Source organism: Cheilinus undulatus, linkage group 10, assembly GCF_018320785.1.
Source record: "Cheilinus undulatus linkage group 10, ASM1832078v1, whole genome shotgun sequence".
NCBI classification, from domain to species: domain Eukaryota; kingdom Metazoa; phylum Chordata; class Actinopteri; order Labriformes; family Labridae; genus Cheilinus; species Cheilinus undulatus.
Genome location: NC_054874.1, coordinates 46,220,544 through 46,234,256, shown reverse-complemented (window position 1 = coordinate 46,234,256; position 13,713 = coordinate 46,220,544). Strand labels below are relative to the sequence as shown.

The window sequence follows — 13,713 nt, the reverse complement described above, 5'->3', positions numbered from 1 at the left end:
GCAGTGCTGAGGGAAAAGTCTGATGCTGACAGCTCTTCTAAATGTCTGTCAGTAACCACCAACTGTCTGAGGATGCTAATAACGTTCACTCTAAATGTGTTTGGCCATTAGGCTCATTTGCATGGAGGAAGGGGGGTGACTGAATATTACCTGCTTTAAATGGATGTAAAAAGCACTGGGACGCTGGGATGCAATTTGCTTGGAAGCACAGTAGGCGTGCATTTCAACATCAGCAGGTGCGTAGACAAATGTATGGTTGTCTTTAGTCCTTTTAAGCAGCTTCTGTTGCTGCAACTGCTCTGCAGTCTTTATGCAAATTCATGAGTTTAGACGTAAGTGATGTTAGAGACCCTTCAAGGAGTCTTTTTAAAGATTATCTTTAGGTTTTTTGCTTTTACTTGACAGGACAGCTGAAGAGAGACAAATGGAGAGAGAAAGTAGGAAAAACGTGGACCAAACAACCAGGATTGAGACTCGAACCCCAAACAAGTGTGTCAAAGACTGCAGCCCTTGCACATTATTGCATGCTCCAACTAAGCTAAACCTGCACCCACCTTGAGCTTTTGTGCAGCAGCTCTTTGCATATTCCTTCAGAAAGCTCGACGCTGCTACACTAACGACTAAGACAGAATAATCAGCAGTGCTAATGAAGTACAGAGGTGAAAAAAATGCATGTTAATGGATGGTTCCGGTTGACATTTAGAGTTCATCCCCAGTCTGGTCTGCAGTGGATTACTCTGTCCAGGTGGGACTGACGTGGGGCTCTGAAAAGGTTGAAAACTACTGATCTAGCGGCCTCTGGATCAATAAGAAACTGTCTGACTCATTCAGCCTTCTGCAAATTGATTTCCGGCTTCCACACAGCGGTTTTTCTATTTTGCAGTTTAAGGGCTAACAAATGGCTCAAATTCTGTTAATCTGAGCTTTTGGACAGGAAATGTCAGGGCAAAACACAATGAAGACACTCCACTGAGGTCTGACCGGAGCTGTTAAATGGGTTAAAAAAAAACAAAAAACAAACAAAAAAAAAACCTTTGTATGGCTGTGATCATTGACTTTCTAAAAGCAGTGGAAACACCATCTCTTTGCTGTTATTCACACAGTCTCTAGCTAACATTGGAAAAAGTATCACAAAAAAAAATCTATTATTGGACAAAGGCAACCTTAGTAAATACAAAATGCAGTTTTTAAATGATGATGTCATTTATTAAGGGGAAAGACCATCCAAACCTACCTGGTCCTATGTGAAAAAGTAATTCCCTCTTAGAAAATCATGAATTAACTGTGATTGACCACATTTTTTGGAAAGCTGAGTTCAGTTTCACCAGTCACACCCAGGCCTGGTTCCTGCTGAATCCAGAAATCTCTTCAATAGAACCTTTCTGACAAAGTCAAGTAGGAAAAAGATCTCAAAAAGCAACACATCATAGCGCCATCTAAAGGAGAACTGATAAGAAAGACATCTATCAGTCTGGAAAGGGTTACAAGACATTTCTAAGAGTTTAGGACTCCAGCGAACCACGGTGAGAGCCATTATCCACAAATGGAGAAAACTACAACAGCGGTGAACCTTCCCAGGTGTGGCCAGCCTATCAAAATGATTTCAAGAGCGTGTCAACAACTCATCCAGGAGGTCAAAAAAGAACCTAGAAAATCTTAAGACCTGCAGGCCTCACTTGACTCAGTAAAGGTCAGAGTTCAGGATTCAACAGAAAGAAGGAGACTGGGCAAATATGGCATCATGGGAGAGTTCCAAGACCAAAACCACCGCTGACCAAAAAGAACACAAAGGCTCATCTGACGAAAACATCCTGATGATCCTTAAGACTTTGGAGAAAAATATTCTGTGGACAGACGAGACAAAGTTGAACTTTTTGGAAGGTGTGAACCCCGTTCCATCTGGAGTGAAACTAACACAGCGTTACCTGAAAGGAACATCAGACCAACAGTCAAACATGGTAGTGCTAGTGTCATGATCTGGGGCTGTTTTCCTGCTTGCCATAATTGATGAAACCATGAATTCTGTAACCTGGCATGCCAGATGGATTTGTTTCACACATCCATCTGGAAAACCTCTCATAGACAGTGTTTGGGAAAGGGAAGAACCTTTGAAAAAAAAAAACTAGGAGGGTGATTGGATGAACATTCTGTCTGTCACATCTTTAGGGGCCAATCAGAGCAATAAAACACGTGATGTAGCCGCTACCGAGGTGTAAACTCCTGTCTCCTACATCCAACCAAAAGAGGTCCTGTCTCTTACGTCTGAACCTAAAGCAGTCCTGCCTCCTACATCTGAACCAAAAGATGGTCCATCTCCTAAATCTGAACTCTAGACCTAAATAAGACATGCCTCCTGTATCCTCGTCATACTTTGTAGTCCATCCTTCTAACAAATTGACCTCAGCTCCTCTCACTCCATCCAGAGAAATGCATAACGCAAACCATGGCTACTGTAGACATGTCAGTACACAACTTTTGTTGTTTTTGAAAAGAAAACGACTCACTGCTGTTCTTTGTTCTTCTTTTAATGGAGAAATATCATCAAGTCCTGATAAAACTGGTGCTTTAGCAGCATCCACACTAATCTCTTCTGTCATAATTGCACCGGCCTCTTGTTGCTGCTTGCTTTCGTCACAACTCTTCCCGAAATTACTGCACGCGACGCTGATTGGTCCTGTTGCTTTTTTAACCGGGCCCAAACAGTTCAGATGGGAGCTTTGCAAGATGGATTCGCCAGTGAGAAACCCTATCTGCTTTTCAAGGTTATGACTTCTGCTTTCTACCAGAAAATCCTGTAGGAGCATGTCCAGCTATTAGTTCATGACCTCAAGCTCCAGTGTGGTTGAATTAAAACAATCTTCCAAAGAAGAGTGGGGCAAAATTCCTCCACAGTGATGTGAAAGACTTGTTGCCAGTTATCCTGCTTGATTTTCATGGGCTGGTAATTTAATTAGCCTGTTAGTTTGCACAGTCTAAACCACAGGAGATCAGACTGGTGACCACAGAATAAATTCCAGTCATTGGTCATGTATTTTTAATGACAATCGTTTCGATAACAATCAGTTTCTGATCAATCTGGGCATCCCTGATTCCCTTAGATTATATCAGAGTTTATTCACTGATAAATATGTGTATTTTCTGATGTTTTTCAGAGACTGTGCAGGTAGACTGAGATCAGAATGAATGAAGGTAATCTGTTTAGTGTAGCCGTGCTGACACTGACATAATAAACTGTGACAGGACTCTGCTGATGATCAGCCGTCGTGTCTCTGACAGGCCAGGAGGAGAGAGGAGATGGATGGATGTGGAAGAGGACATTATAATGGAGAGAAGATGGGAAGATGGTGGGAATCTGGAGGAGAAAATCTACCAGCAAGGCAGGAGAGGAAGGAAGAGGAAAGTAATTAAGAGGAGGGGGGGGCAAGTGATTGAAAAGGGGAGAAACGCAGAGGAAAGTAGAGGAAAGGTGAGCAGAGGAATGTAAAGGAATGAATCAAACAGAAAGGACAAGAAAGGCAGGATAGGAGAGAAGGAGAATTGGAGAGGCAGGAGATGAATTGAGAAGATGCAGGAACCGAAGAAGAAGCGGGGGGGGGGGGGGATAAGATGGGACAGGAAGGAAGATCAGATGAATGAGAGAGGCGGCATGAAGAATAAATGAGAGCGAGGAACAATTCATCCGCTTTTCCACCTCCAATCGTTACATTTTCACTCACAAACTCCGGGGGATGCAGGAAGGCTACGGACTGATGGAAAAAGCAGGAAACAAATGACCTGTCTGTGTCTGACTGATGCGTTTGGGACAGCTTTGATGAGCTGAAGGCGCTGACAGGATACGGCTGTTTATGTATTGATTTATGGGGATGCTAATTTGTCATGGTGACAAGTGTGGAGCTGTGGAGCGTGACAGCCAACGCTCAGGTGACAGAAAATTATCTAAAAAACAGATAAAGATAATTAACTTGCAAACCTGCCAACTTCACCTCACCTCTGTGTTTGTTTACCACTTTTTATTACTGAAGATTATTCCAGATTTCCACTGGCACAGACATTTTATAACTGTATTACTCTGCTGTCAAAGACGCCACTTTATGTTGGGCTTAGATAAACAACTTTCCTGCAGACATCTTTGTTTTAACTTTGCTACAATTAGCTCAAAATTTGGATGTTTTCAGAAAGCTTTGACACATTAGAGTTGTTCAGACAGCATTTTTATGACTGTTTATATGAAGCAGCTGGAAGTTGACAGGAACCAGGCTGCCTACAGAAGTGCCTGGGCCCCTAAAGAAACCCAGTGAATGGGCTCTGCCCAGTGGTGAGTCACTGATGCACGTGTGTTGGCCTCCTGGCTAACAGTTCCCTCATTTTGGAGCTGAAAGGTGTGTAAACCAGTTATTGGGTTCAGATGTTAAAATTATATTCATGAAGATTATTTTCAAACCCATATCAACATTTTTAGCCCATTTTTCCTGATACTTTTTGCTACTTTTAGCCAATTTTTGCTGCTTTTTGCCCTTGTTTCCCACTTTTCCCTGATTTTTAACCCATTTTTGCTTCATTTAGCCCATTTCAGCTACTTTTATGGGAGACCTTTCAACCATTTTTGCCCATTTTTGGAACTATTAGCCACATTTAACCAACTCTTGCCACTTCTTTGTCCCTTTGTGCCCATTTTTGCTACTTCTTTTTACCATTTTTTACCCATTTGCTGCCTTGTGCCCATTTTTGGAACTTCTAGTCACATTTTACCAACTTCTACCACTTCTTTGCCAATTCTGGCCTTTTTCTTGCAACTTCATGTTATTATTTTAATCAATTTTTGCTGCCTTTGGCCCATTTTTACCACTTTTTGGAACATTTTCACCACATTTTTTTTACCAACTTCTGCCACTTCTTTACCACTCTGGCCATTTTTGTTTCTTCATTTTACCACTTTAGTCCCATTTTTGCTGCTTTTTGCCCTTGTTTCCCACTTTTTGCCAATTTCGATCCCATTTTTGCTGCTTTTAGCCCATTTCAGTCACTTCTTTGGGTGACTTTTCAACCATTTTTGCCCATTTTTGGAAATGTGGCTATATCACATTTAACCAAGTCTTGCAATTTCTTTGTCCCTTTTTTGCCCATTTTTGCTACTTCTTTTTACCATTTTTAATCCATTTTGTCACTTTTTGCCCATTTCTGGAACTTTAGCCAAATTTCACCAACTTCTACCACTTCTTTGCCAATTCTGGCCTTTTTTATTGCAACTTCATGTTATTATTTTAATCCAATTTTGCCACTTTTTGGAACATTTTCACCATGTTTTCACCAACTTCTGCCACTTCTTTACCACTTTAGTCCAATTTTTGCTGGTTTTTCCCCTTGTTTCCCACTTTTTACCAATTTTGATCCCATTTTTGCTGTTTTTTGCCCATTTCAGTTACTTCTTTGGGTGACTTTTCAACCATTTTGCCCATTGTTTGAATTATTAGCCAAATTTAGCCAACTCTTGCCTTTTTTTGTCCCTTTTGCCCCTTTTTTCATTTTCATTTCAGCTATTTCATTTTACCATTTTAACCCATTTTCTGCTGCCTTTTGCCCATTTTTGGAACTTCTACCCTCATTTCACCAACTTCTACCACTTCTTTGTCAATTCTGGCCCATATTTGCAACTTCATGTTATCATTTTAATCTATTTTTGCTGCCTTCGGCCCATTTTTGCCACTTTTAAGAACATTTTCACCATGTTCTTACCAACTTCTGCCACTTCTTTACCACTCTGGCCATTTTTGCTTCTTCATTTTACCACTTTTGACCCATTTTTGCTGCTATTTGCCTACTTTCACCACTTTACAGCAATTTATCTACTTTTTTCCCTCGTTCCTCTTTAAATCAAATTCTGCCCCTTTTCCCACGCCTCAATGTTTGGCTCAAACATGCCTCAAATTTTGCACAATGCTCTATGTATCTACTTTATTTCCATTCTTCATCTTCTTCTTCATGCATCAGTCCATTTCAGATGGAACATCCTCCCCCTGCACCTCCCTGTCGCTTGTTAAAAGGAGGGACAGCTTTGCCAAGGAAATAAAGCTCAGCGTTAAGATTTTCTTTGACTCATTCAGAGTTTGTCATCATCTCTATCAGCCAATCATAATGTAGCGGTGAAACATCAATGCAAACCCATTCATCTCATCCCTGTTCATAGCTACTCAGAAGCTCCACACAGCCATTCAGGTTTCTGAAGCTGTTCATTCACACAAGGCTGCATCTTTTTCCATCATTTCTTTCCATTCCTATTCTGTTTCCAACAGAAAACATATATTGTTCCTGTCCAGGAAAAGCTGTGAGAAAACATGAACCATCATCACCTCATTCAGAGATATGTGATTCCTCTCTTTATGATGGGCAGCTTCTCCCTGCAGCCTCTGATGGAGCTGTTAAAACCAGCCTTAAACAGCTTTTAAACATGTCAGCCTGCATGGGTAATGATAGAATGAAAATCATGCAAACATCAAATAAACACATCAAGGTAAAAGCAAGCTTAAATCATTCATCTTCCAACCACCCAACTCTGCAAAAACACTCCTCCTGACATGATTACTGCTTCACTTTCCACATTGCTGTACACATAAGTGACACATTTTTGACTCCAACAGTATGAACCAGCACTAAAAGTGTTGCTTTATTTAGACACATCACCACAAAGGTGTAATATGAGCCACTTGATGGGAAGGGATGGATCGAGATCCTGCTTTCTGAACAATTTCCAGCATCTGGTGGCCTGTGTTAATTTCCCAGTGCTGCATCTTCCCAGCACAACCTCCTGTTGATCTCTGAGTCCATTAACACAGACACAGGGCTGAGTGCTTCCACTACACAGCTGCGGTTCTGAGCTTTCATGGAGGAGAAAACAGCCTTTACTTCAGTCTATTTAGGATTTGACCTGGCGAGTTTTTGACCGTCAGACCAAAAAAGCCTCTTGAACATCAACAGGTTTTTTCTCAAGGATAAAGGGAGCGATGTTGGGAATTGATTTTCATGCCTTGACTGTGAATATGGGATTTTCGCAGGAAGTTATCACTGCAGGAATGTGAGGGTTGTAAACGTCAAAACAGCTCATCAATATTCATATATTGTTGTAGGAGTGCAAAGGAGCTTCCTGTCCTCACTAAGTGCTTTTAATGTGATATCTTCGGCTTCACATGGCTCTGCTGGAGCATGCTGCTGAGCCCAAGATAACAATTAGGAGCTTGATTGATTTCTTTTTTCTGCAACGTTTAGTTTGAAGGGTTCTAAGTGGCCGGGTTATTTATGCACAGCGGTGCTCTTGAAGGCTTGTAGTCCTCCTCCATCTGTGGCTACTATCAGATTTACACATCGATTACAGTGAGTCACCAGCTACGCCTTCACTACTTTTCTCTTCCAGAAGTCCTTGACAAAGACGTCGAAATGTCCCAGTCTGCTGCTGCTCCAAAATGCTTTCTGCTTTTATACGCTGACGGTGACAAATGTGATCATCTGCAGCAGCCAACAACATGCTGTAAAAGAATCCTTCATGCAGAGCTCTGCTCACTGAGAACCACGATGGAAAAAGAGGCAGAACTTCACACCAAGCTCACAAACACAGTGCCTATAAAAGCATTCACCCCTTTGGATATTTTTCCCCTTTATTGATTTTACAAATCAATCATGGTCAACATAATTTGGCTTTTTAAATGGGAAAAAAAATTACCCAAAAAACCCTCTTTATGTCAATGTGAAAACAGATTTCTACAAAGTAATGTCCATTAAATAAAAATATGTCATTCAAAAGAGGACTGCAGAAGTCCAGTCGCTTGTTAATCAGTATCCCTGTCTACCATTACACCGTGATGACAAAAGAACACTCCAAGCAACTCAGAGAAAAGTTTATTTAAAAGTCTAAGTCAGGAGATGATTACAAAAATATTTCCACAGCTCTGAACATCCCCAAGAGTTCAGTTAAATCCATCATCAAGAAATGGGAAGAATATCCTCCTGAGACCTGAGCTTTAGTTTTGGAAGCATTTTAAGTTTCTCCCATTTATTTGGGTTAAGTAAGATCTGATAGTTTCAAACATCAGCCTGGTCTTTCAACAGGAATTTCTTGGAAATTTTCCTTACCAAAACCCACACAAATTCCCCCAAAATTCAAGGAAATTTCTGTTAAAATCCTTAAACATATTTATAAAGTTTTCCATTAAAAATACCCTAAAGTTTCTCTGAAAAGTCCCCAAATGTTTCAGAGAAACTTTATCATAAAGTTTTTAACAGAAAAAAAGTGACAAAAAAAATATGAATTCCCAAAAGAATCCCCAAATTTGATAGCAAATGCCCCAAAAATTCCATAGAAAATTCTTAAAAATTTACAGAAACATTCTCCAAATTTTCATGACAAAGAGAAAACATACAAACATTCAAACAAATCTTTTAAAATTTCCATGAGAATTCTTCAGTGTTCTATGGAACATCCCCACCTCCAAATTCCCAATTAAATTCCTCCATTGTCACAAAAAAATTCCAAACAAATTTTCCCAAACATCCCCACAGTTTTCCCATATTTCCAAGAAAAATTCAAAGAAAAATTCCCCCAAAACTTCCAATCTATCTCTCCAAAATGTAAAAACATTTACACTGAATTTCAGTGAAAACACTTGAAAATTTCCAGGCAAATTCCCTGAAATTGAAATGGCATATTTGCCCAAATTTCAAGCAAATTCTTTAAAATTTGGTGGACATTCCAGACAAATACCTAAAAAAATCACAAGCTAAGAAAGGTAAAGTGTTATGTCCCCATATGTGCACACAGGGTCTTAGGAGGATATGGCACATTATTGAATCTGCCTAGATCAGGACGTCCTCACAAACTGAGTGGGCGTGCAAGAAGGAGACTAGTGAGAGAGGAGACCAAGACACCTATGACTACTCTGAAGGAGTTCCAAGCTTCAGCAGCTGAGATGGAAGAGACTCTGCAGACAACAACTGTTGGCCGGGTTCTTCACCAGTCAGAGCTTTATGGGAGAGTGGAAAGAGAAAACTCAGATCAAATCTGGACTAGAGTTCACCAGAAGGCAATGTGGGAGACTCCATGGTCAAGAGGAAGAGTTCTTTGATCTGATGAGAAAAAAGAGGAGCTTTTTGACCATCAAACAAGTCGCCAAACACACCATCCCCACTGTGAAGCATGGAGGTGGCAGCATCGTGCTGTGGGGGTGCTTCTCAGCAGCCAGCCCTGGAAGGCTTGTAAAGCTATTTGAACAGAGCAAAATTTAGGAAAATCCTGGAAGACAATGTTATTCAGTCTGCAAGAGAACTACAGCTTCTGAGAAGATTTGTTTTCAATGACAATGAGCCGCAGCATACAGAGAAAGCTACACAGAAATGGTTTAGACAACAAGGGGAATGTTCTGAAGTGGCTGAGTTAAAGCCCAGACCTCAGTCCAATAGAGAATTTGTGGCTGGACTTGAAAAGGGTGGTTAGGGGGGGCTCAGTGCTGCTTTATTATGCCAGGTTTTTTTAAGCTTTGAAACAATCATAAAATGACTTTCTGCATCACTGCTGGGTTCCTGTCCCTGTCTCTACCTGGATCACCCTCTGCTGCACTCACATTCCACACAACCTGAGACTACCTGACCAAAAACATTTTTGCTGGATGAGAGCTCATCAACCAACTGACTGGAAGGTGTCAACCCTAGTTTACAAGCAGACACACAGACTCTCCATGCGCAGTGCTCAGGTTTTTACTTACAGGAATATCTGACAGACTTTCAGTGTAGAAATGAGACAACTCATTGCTTCAGTTTACAATAAACCAAATAAAACTGCAGCACGATGTGATTCAGGTCATGTGATCATCTCAATTCTGGGATAAGACTATGTTACATTTGCACATTTCAATAGAGACAGATGAAAGGATGCAACAGTCAGCTCCAGCATGCAGCACAGCAATTCTTTAATCTCAACTATCATGTTTCCATGATAACAGGAAGCCATAAATAACTGAAACTGAACGTGAGTTAATCACTCTGCACAAGAAAGAGGTCGCTCTCCACACCAAAGATTAAAATATTCAACTTTAGTAATGTCTTGCATGGATATTTTTCACACTTAAACACTTTTTCACACTTATAAGATGACAAGAATCGTTGATTCAAAGTTTTGCATTCAATTTGTTGGATTTTATCAAGTCTGAACAGTTTTTCAGACACAACTCAACTTTCTCCCTGAGAAACACTTTAAAAGACACAAAGAGAGCAAGGCGTCCAAACAATACAGAGATATATACACCGCTTTCCACATTATTATGCAAATTACGTTTTTCTCTTATTTTCCTTAATATTCATACAAATGACAGTCAGAGTATTTTTCAAGTCATCAGCCGTTAGAGCATAATTCAAATGTTTTTGAACAAACTTCATAATGATAACCGTTATTTTTTTTAAAAATAAAAACCTCAAAATGCACTGTTCCACATTATTAAGCACGACAGAGTTTTAAACCTTTTTTGGTTGTAAAGAACTGAAAATGGTCATTGGTTGAATTTGCAGCATTAGGAGGTCATATTTACTGAAATCAAAGCTACTTCAATCAAAAACATCTTAACAGATAAAGTTCCACGTTAACATAGACATTTGTGTCTGATTCAGAGCACAGACATGTTTCTGCAGATAAAGGCACAATGAGGAAGGTTTCTGGTTTATGCAGTCGTGCATAAACCAGTCGTTCAGCCCCCCCCCCCCAAACCAATGCTCACAAGCAGAAACAGTTGCAGTGGGCCCAGAGATACATGAAGACTCATTTTCAAACAGTCTTTGTTGCTGATGATGTGCAACCCTGGATGGTCCAGATGGAGGAGTAGTGGATGGTTGGTGGATGGCCACCATGTCCCAACAAGGCTGTGACGTCAGCAAGGAGGGGGCGGAGTCATGGGGAGAGCGCTGGTGGGCCCCTTTAGGGTCCCCGAAGGTGTGAAAATGACCTCGGCAAAGTATAAAGAGTTTCTGACTGACCGCTTTCTTCCATGATACAAAAAGAAGAACCGTGCCTTCATGCATGACAATGCACCATCTCATGCTGCAAAGAATCCCTCTGTGTCATTGGCTGCTATGGGCATAAAAGGAGAGAAACTCATGGTGTGGCCCCCATCCTCCCCTGACCTCAACCCTACTGAGAACCTTTGGAGCATCCTCAAGCTAAAGATCTATGAGGGTGGGAGGCAGTTCACATCAAAACAGCAGCTCTGGGAGGATATTCTGACATCCTGTAAAGAAATTCAAGCAGAAACTCTCCTAAAACTCACAAGTTCAATGGATGCAAGAATAGTGAAGGTGATATCAAAGAAGGGTTCCTATGTTAATATGGAACTTAGTCTGTTAAGATGCTTTGTTTGAAATAGCTTTGATTTCAGTAAATATGACCTCCTAATGCTGCAAATTCAACAAATAACCATTTTCGGTTCTTTACAACCAATAAAATCTTTTAAAACTCTGTTTTCCATAATAATATGAAAAGCGGTGTTTTATCAGTTTGTGCAGATATCATCTTAAGAAGTTAGTTATTGGTATCAGCAAATATGAACATTTCTGCACAATCACTGCATCGACAGTATGCATGAATAACTTTGTGCATCATTTAAAATCTTTTTTTTGTTCAGCTTCGTTAGACTTTCAATTTTAGGTCGGGACATCAGTATTGATATCAGTATGATTGCATATCAATTATTGGCAAAAATCCAAATTTTGCATCCTTGAAACAAAACTTAACCTCATGATTTGCACCTGTGAAGTATTCTAAGTTAGAGAAACCGCCTCCTTTAGCAAATGTGTAAAGTTCATTACCTCATATCAGAAATGTAAGGTGCCAAAAACTTGAGTTTACAGATTTTGGATGATTAAAAAGCAGGTAGAGAGTGGAGGTTCAAACTTGGGGCTGTCATTGGACGTTGAATTGCAATGCATTTGTTCCAAGATGACATTTTGTGTAAAAAAAAAAAAAACTGGTGTCAAAGCTCATTATAATCATTTCTCTTCCACGTGAACCTGTGAAAAGCCACATTTTAATTCATGTTTTATAAAAAGGAGGTTCAGCTTTGCCAAGAAATCTTCACTAGATTTCTATCAGAAGATGAAACGTTATTTTTAAGGGTTTTTTTAAGGTACATGTCACTGTTTATAAATGTAATACAGAAAAGCAACTATGCCACGTGGACTATGATAGTGAGCTCTTAAGGACTTTAGTGATGTTGAAAGTGAGTTTAAATCAACTTTACCTCCAGAGAGATGTTTAAAAAAAACAACTTTTCAACTTTTCTGAACTCTGCACGTGTACCTGCTTTCCTGAGTTTCCTGTTCCTGAACACGGACACGATGACCAGCAGGTTCCCGATAACATCCACCACGATGGTCGTGATGAGCACGCCGGCCAGCAGGGTCGCCACCCAGGGGAAGGACTGGTGCTGCTGACCCGGAGCCCCCTCCTCCCCTGCCGGCGTGGAGTTGCGGGGCCCCAGCGTCCCCTCCACCATGGTGGGCTCATGGTCCTCCAGGGACATCAGTTGCGGGAGGTGCCTCGGGTCGACGAGTCGCATCGGGTCGTGGCGGCGAAAGGAAGGTCCATTCAGCATAATAACGCACAGCTGACCGGGGGGCGTGGGTCAGAGTCTGGGTGCTGATGGGAACTCTGTCCGTAGAGTGACGTCATTATGGATGCAGGGTGGCATGTATGGTTGGGGCAACACTTTGTTCAACTTCAGAGGCAACACGGAGCAGCTACGAGGGGAAGAGGTGGTGCGTCTGGAGAGATGTGACCCATGCCAAGGAAACAGCTGAGTCAGGGGGAGAAGCTGGGTAAAACTTTCTCTAAAACTGCTGTTTTATCAAGTCCACCTCAAAATGAATCTTACCTGCACTTTAAACTGAGAGAAAGTGGGTGAAACGGTTCAGATCTACTCGTGTACAGTGTGCCAAATTCTAGCCTATGTTGGTTATTGTGATAGAGGGCTCTGGGTTGCTCAGCAAAGTTCAGAGACAGGGGAGAGTTTGTGCGCCAGGACCCTGTCCTTTACATCTGGTTCTATGAGGGTAACTTTCTTTGAAACGGCGCAACTTCTGCGTTTCAGTGAGTCTACATTGCAAGAAATCTATCTGCGTAAAAAGGCGCATAAAATGTTTTAAATCCGCCTCATATTGCTGAATTCTTTACAACTCTTTCAACCTTTATCACGGGAAGAAAGGATGGTCTATCAAATAAGGCAAAGCCTCATAGTATGGTTATAATATTGCCGGGTCTTGAGAGGAACAGTACCCTCCTCTGCATCCCTTCTTCCCACGTCCATGCAGCTGTCAGCACGGGGGAGCTGTGCGCTGCTGTGTGCCGCTGTGCGTCTTGCTGCGCGCAATGGCACCGAAGCGAAGCGTCTTTTAAGTCGCTACAGCGCGCACTGCAGAGTATTTCTATCAATCTTGAACGACTTTTTTTAAGAAGTCACACCTTTCAATACATCAAGGCTCACAGCAAACAAGACAGCAGCTCTAAAAATGATTATTCTGTTGTTTACGCTCAGGGAATCCTCCGTGATTCAAGGGAAGAGAGCGCACAAAAGTCTGTGAAAGCAGGCGATATGGGGTCAATATGCAGTCCAGCCCCCCTTCAAAAATGGAAGAAATGAAACAAAAACGCAGTTCTGAAGCTTCTCGGGGAACCAGCTTCGTCTTTTT

General features: G+C 41.2%; 1 protein-coding gene across 1 annotated transcript in view; it reads right to left on the bottom strand.

Moving 5' to 3' along the window:
* mtnr1al (melatonin receptor type 1A like) overlaps positions 1–12,743 on the bottom strand; it is a 42,943-nt gene extending 30,200 nt beyond the window's left edge. The window contains exon 1 of the mRNA XM_041797735.1: positions 12,326–12,743. Coding sequence (XP_041653669.1) covers positions 12,326–12,620 — 295 coding nt within the window. The 5' untranslated portion in view covers positions 12,621–12,743. The remainder of the gene's footprint in view (positions 1–12,325) is intronic.
* Between the last annotated feature and the right edge of the window lie 970 nt (positions 12,744–13,713).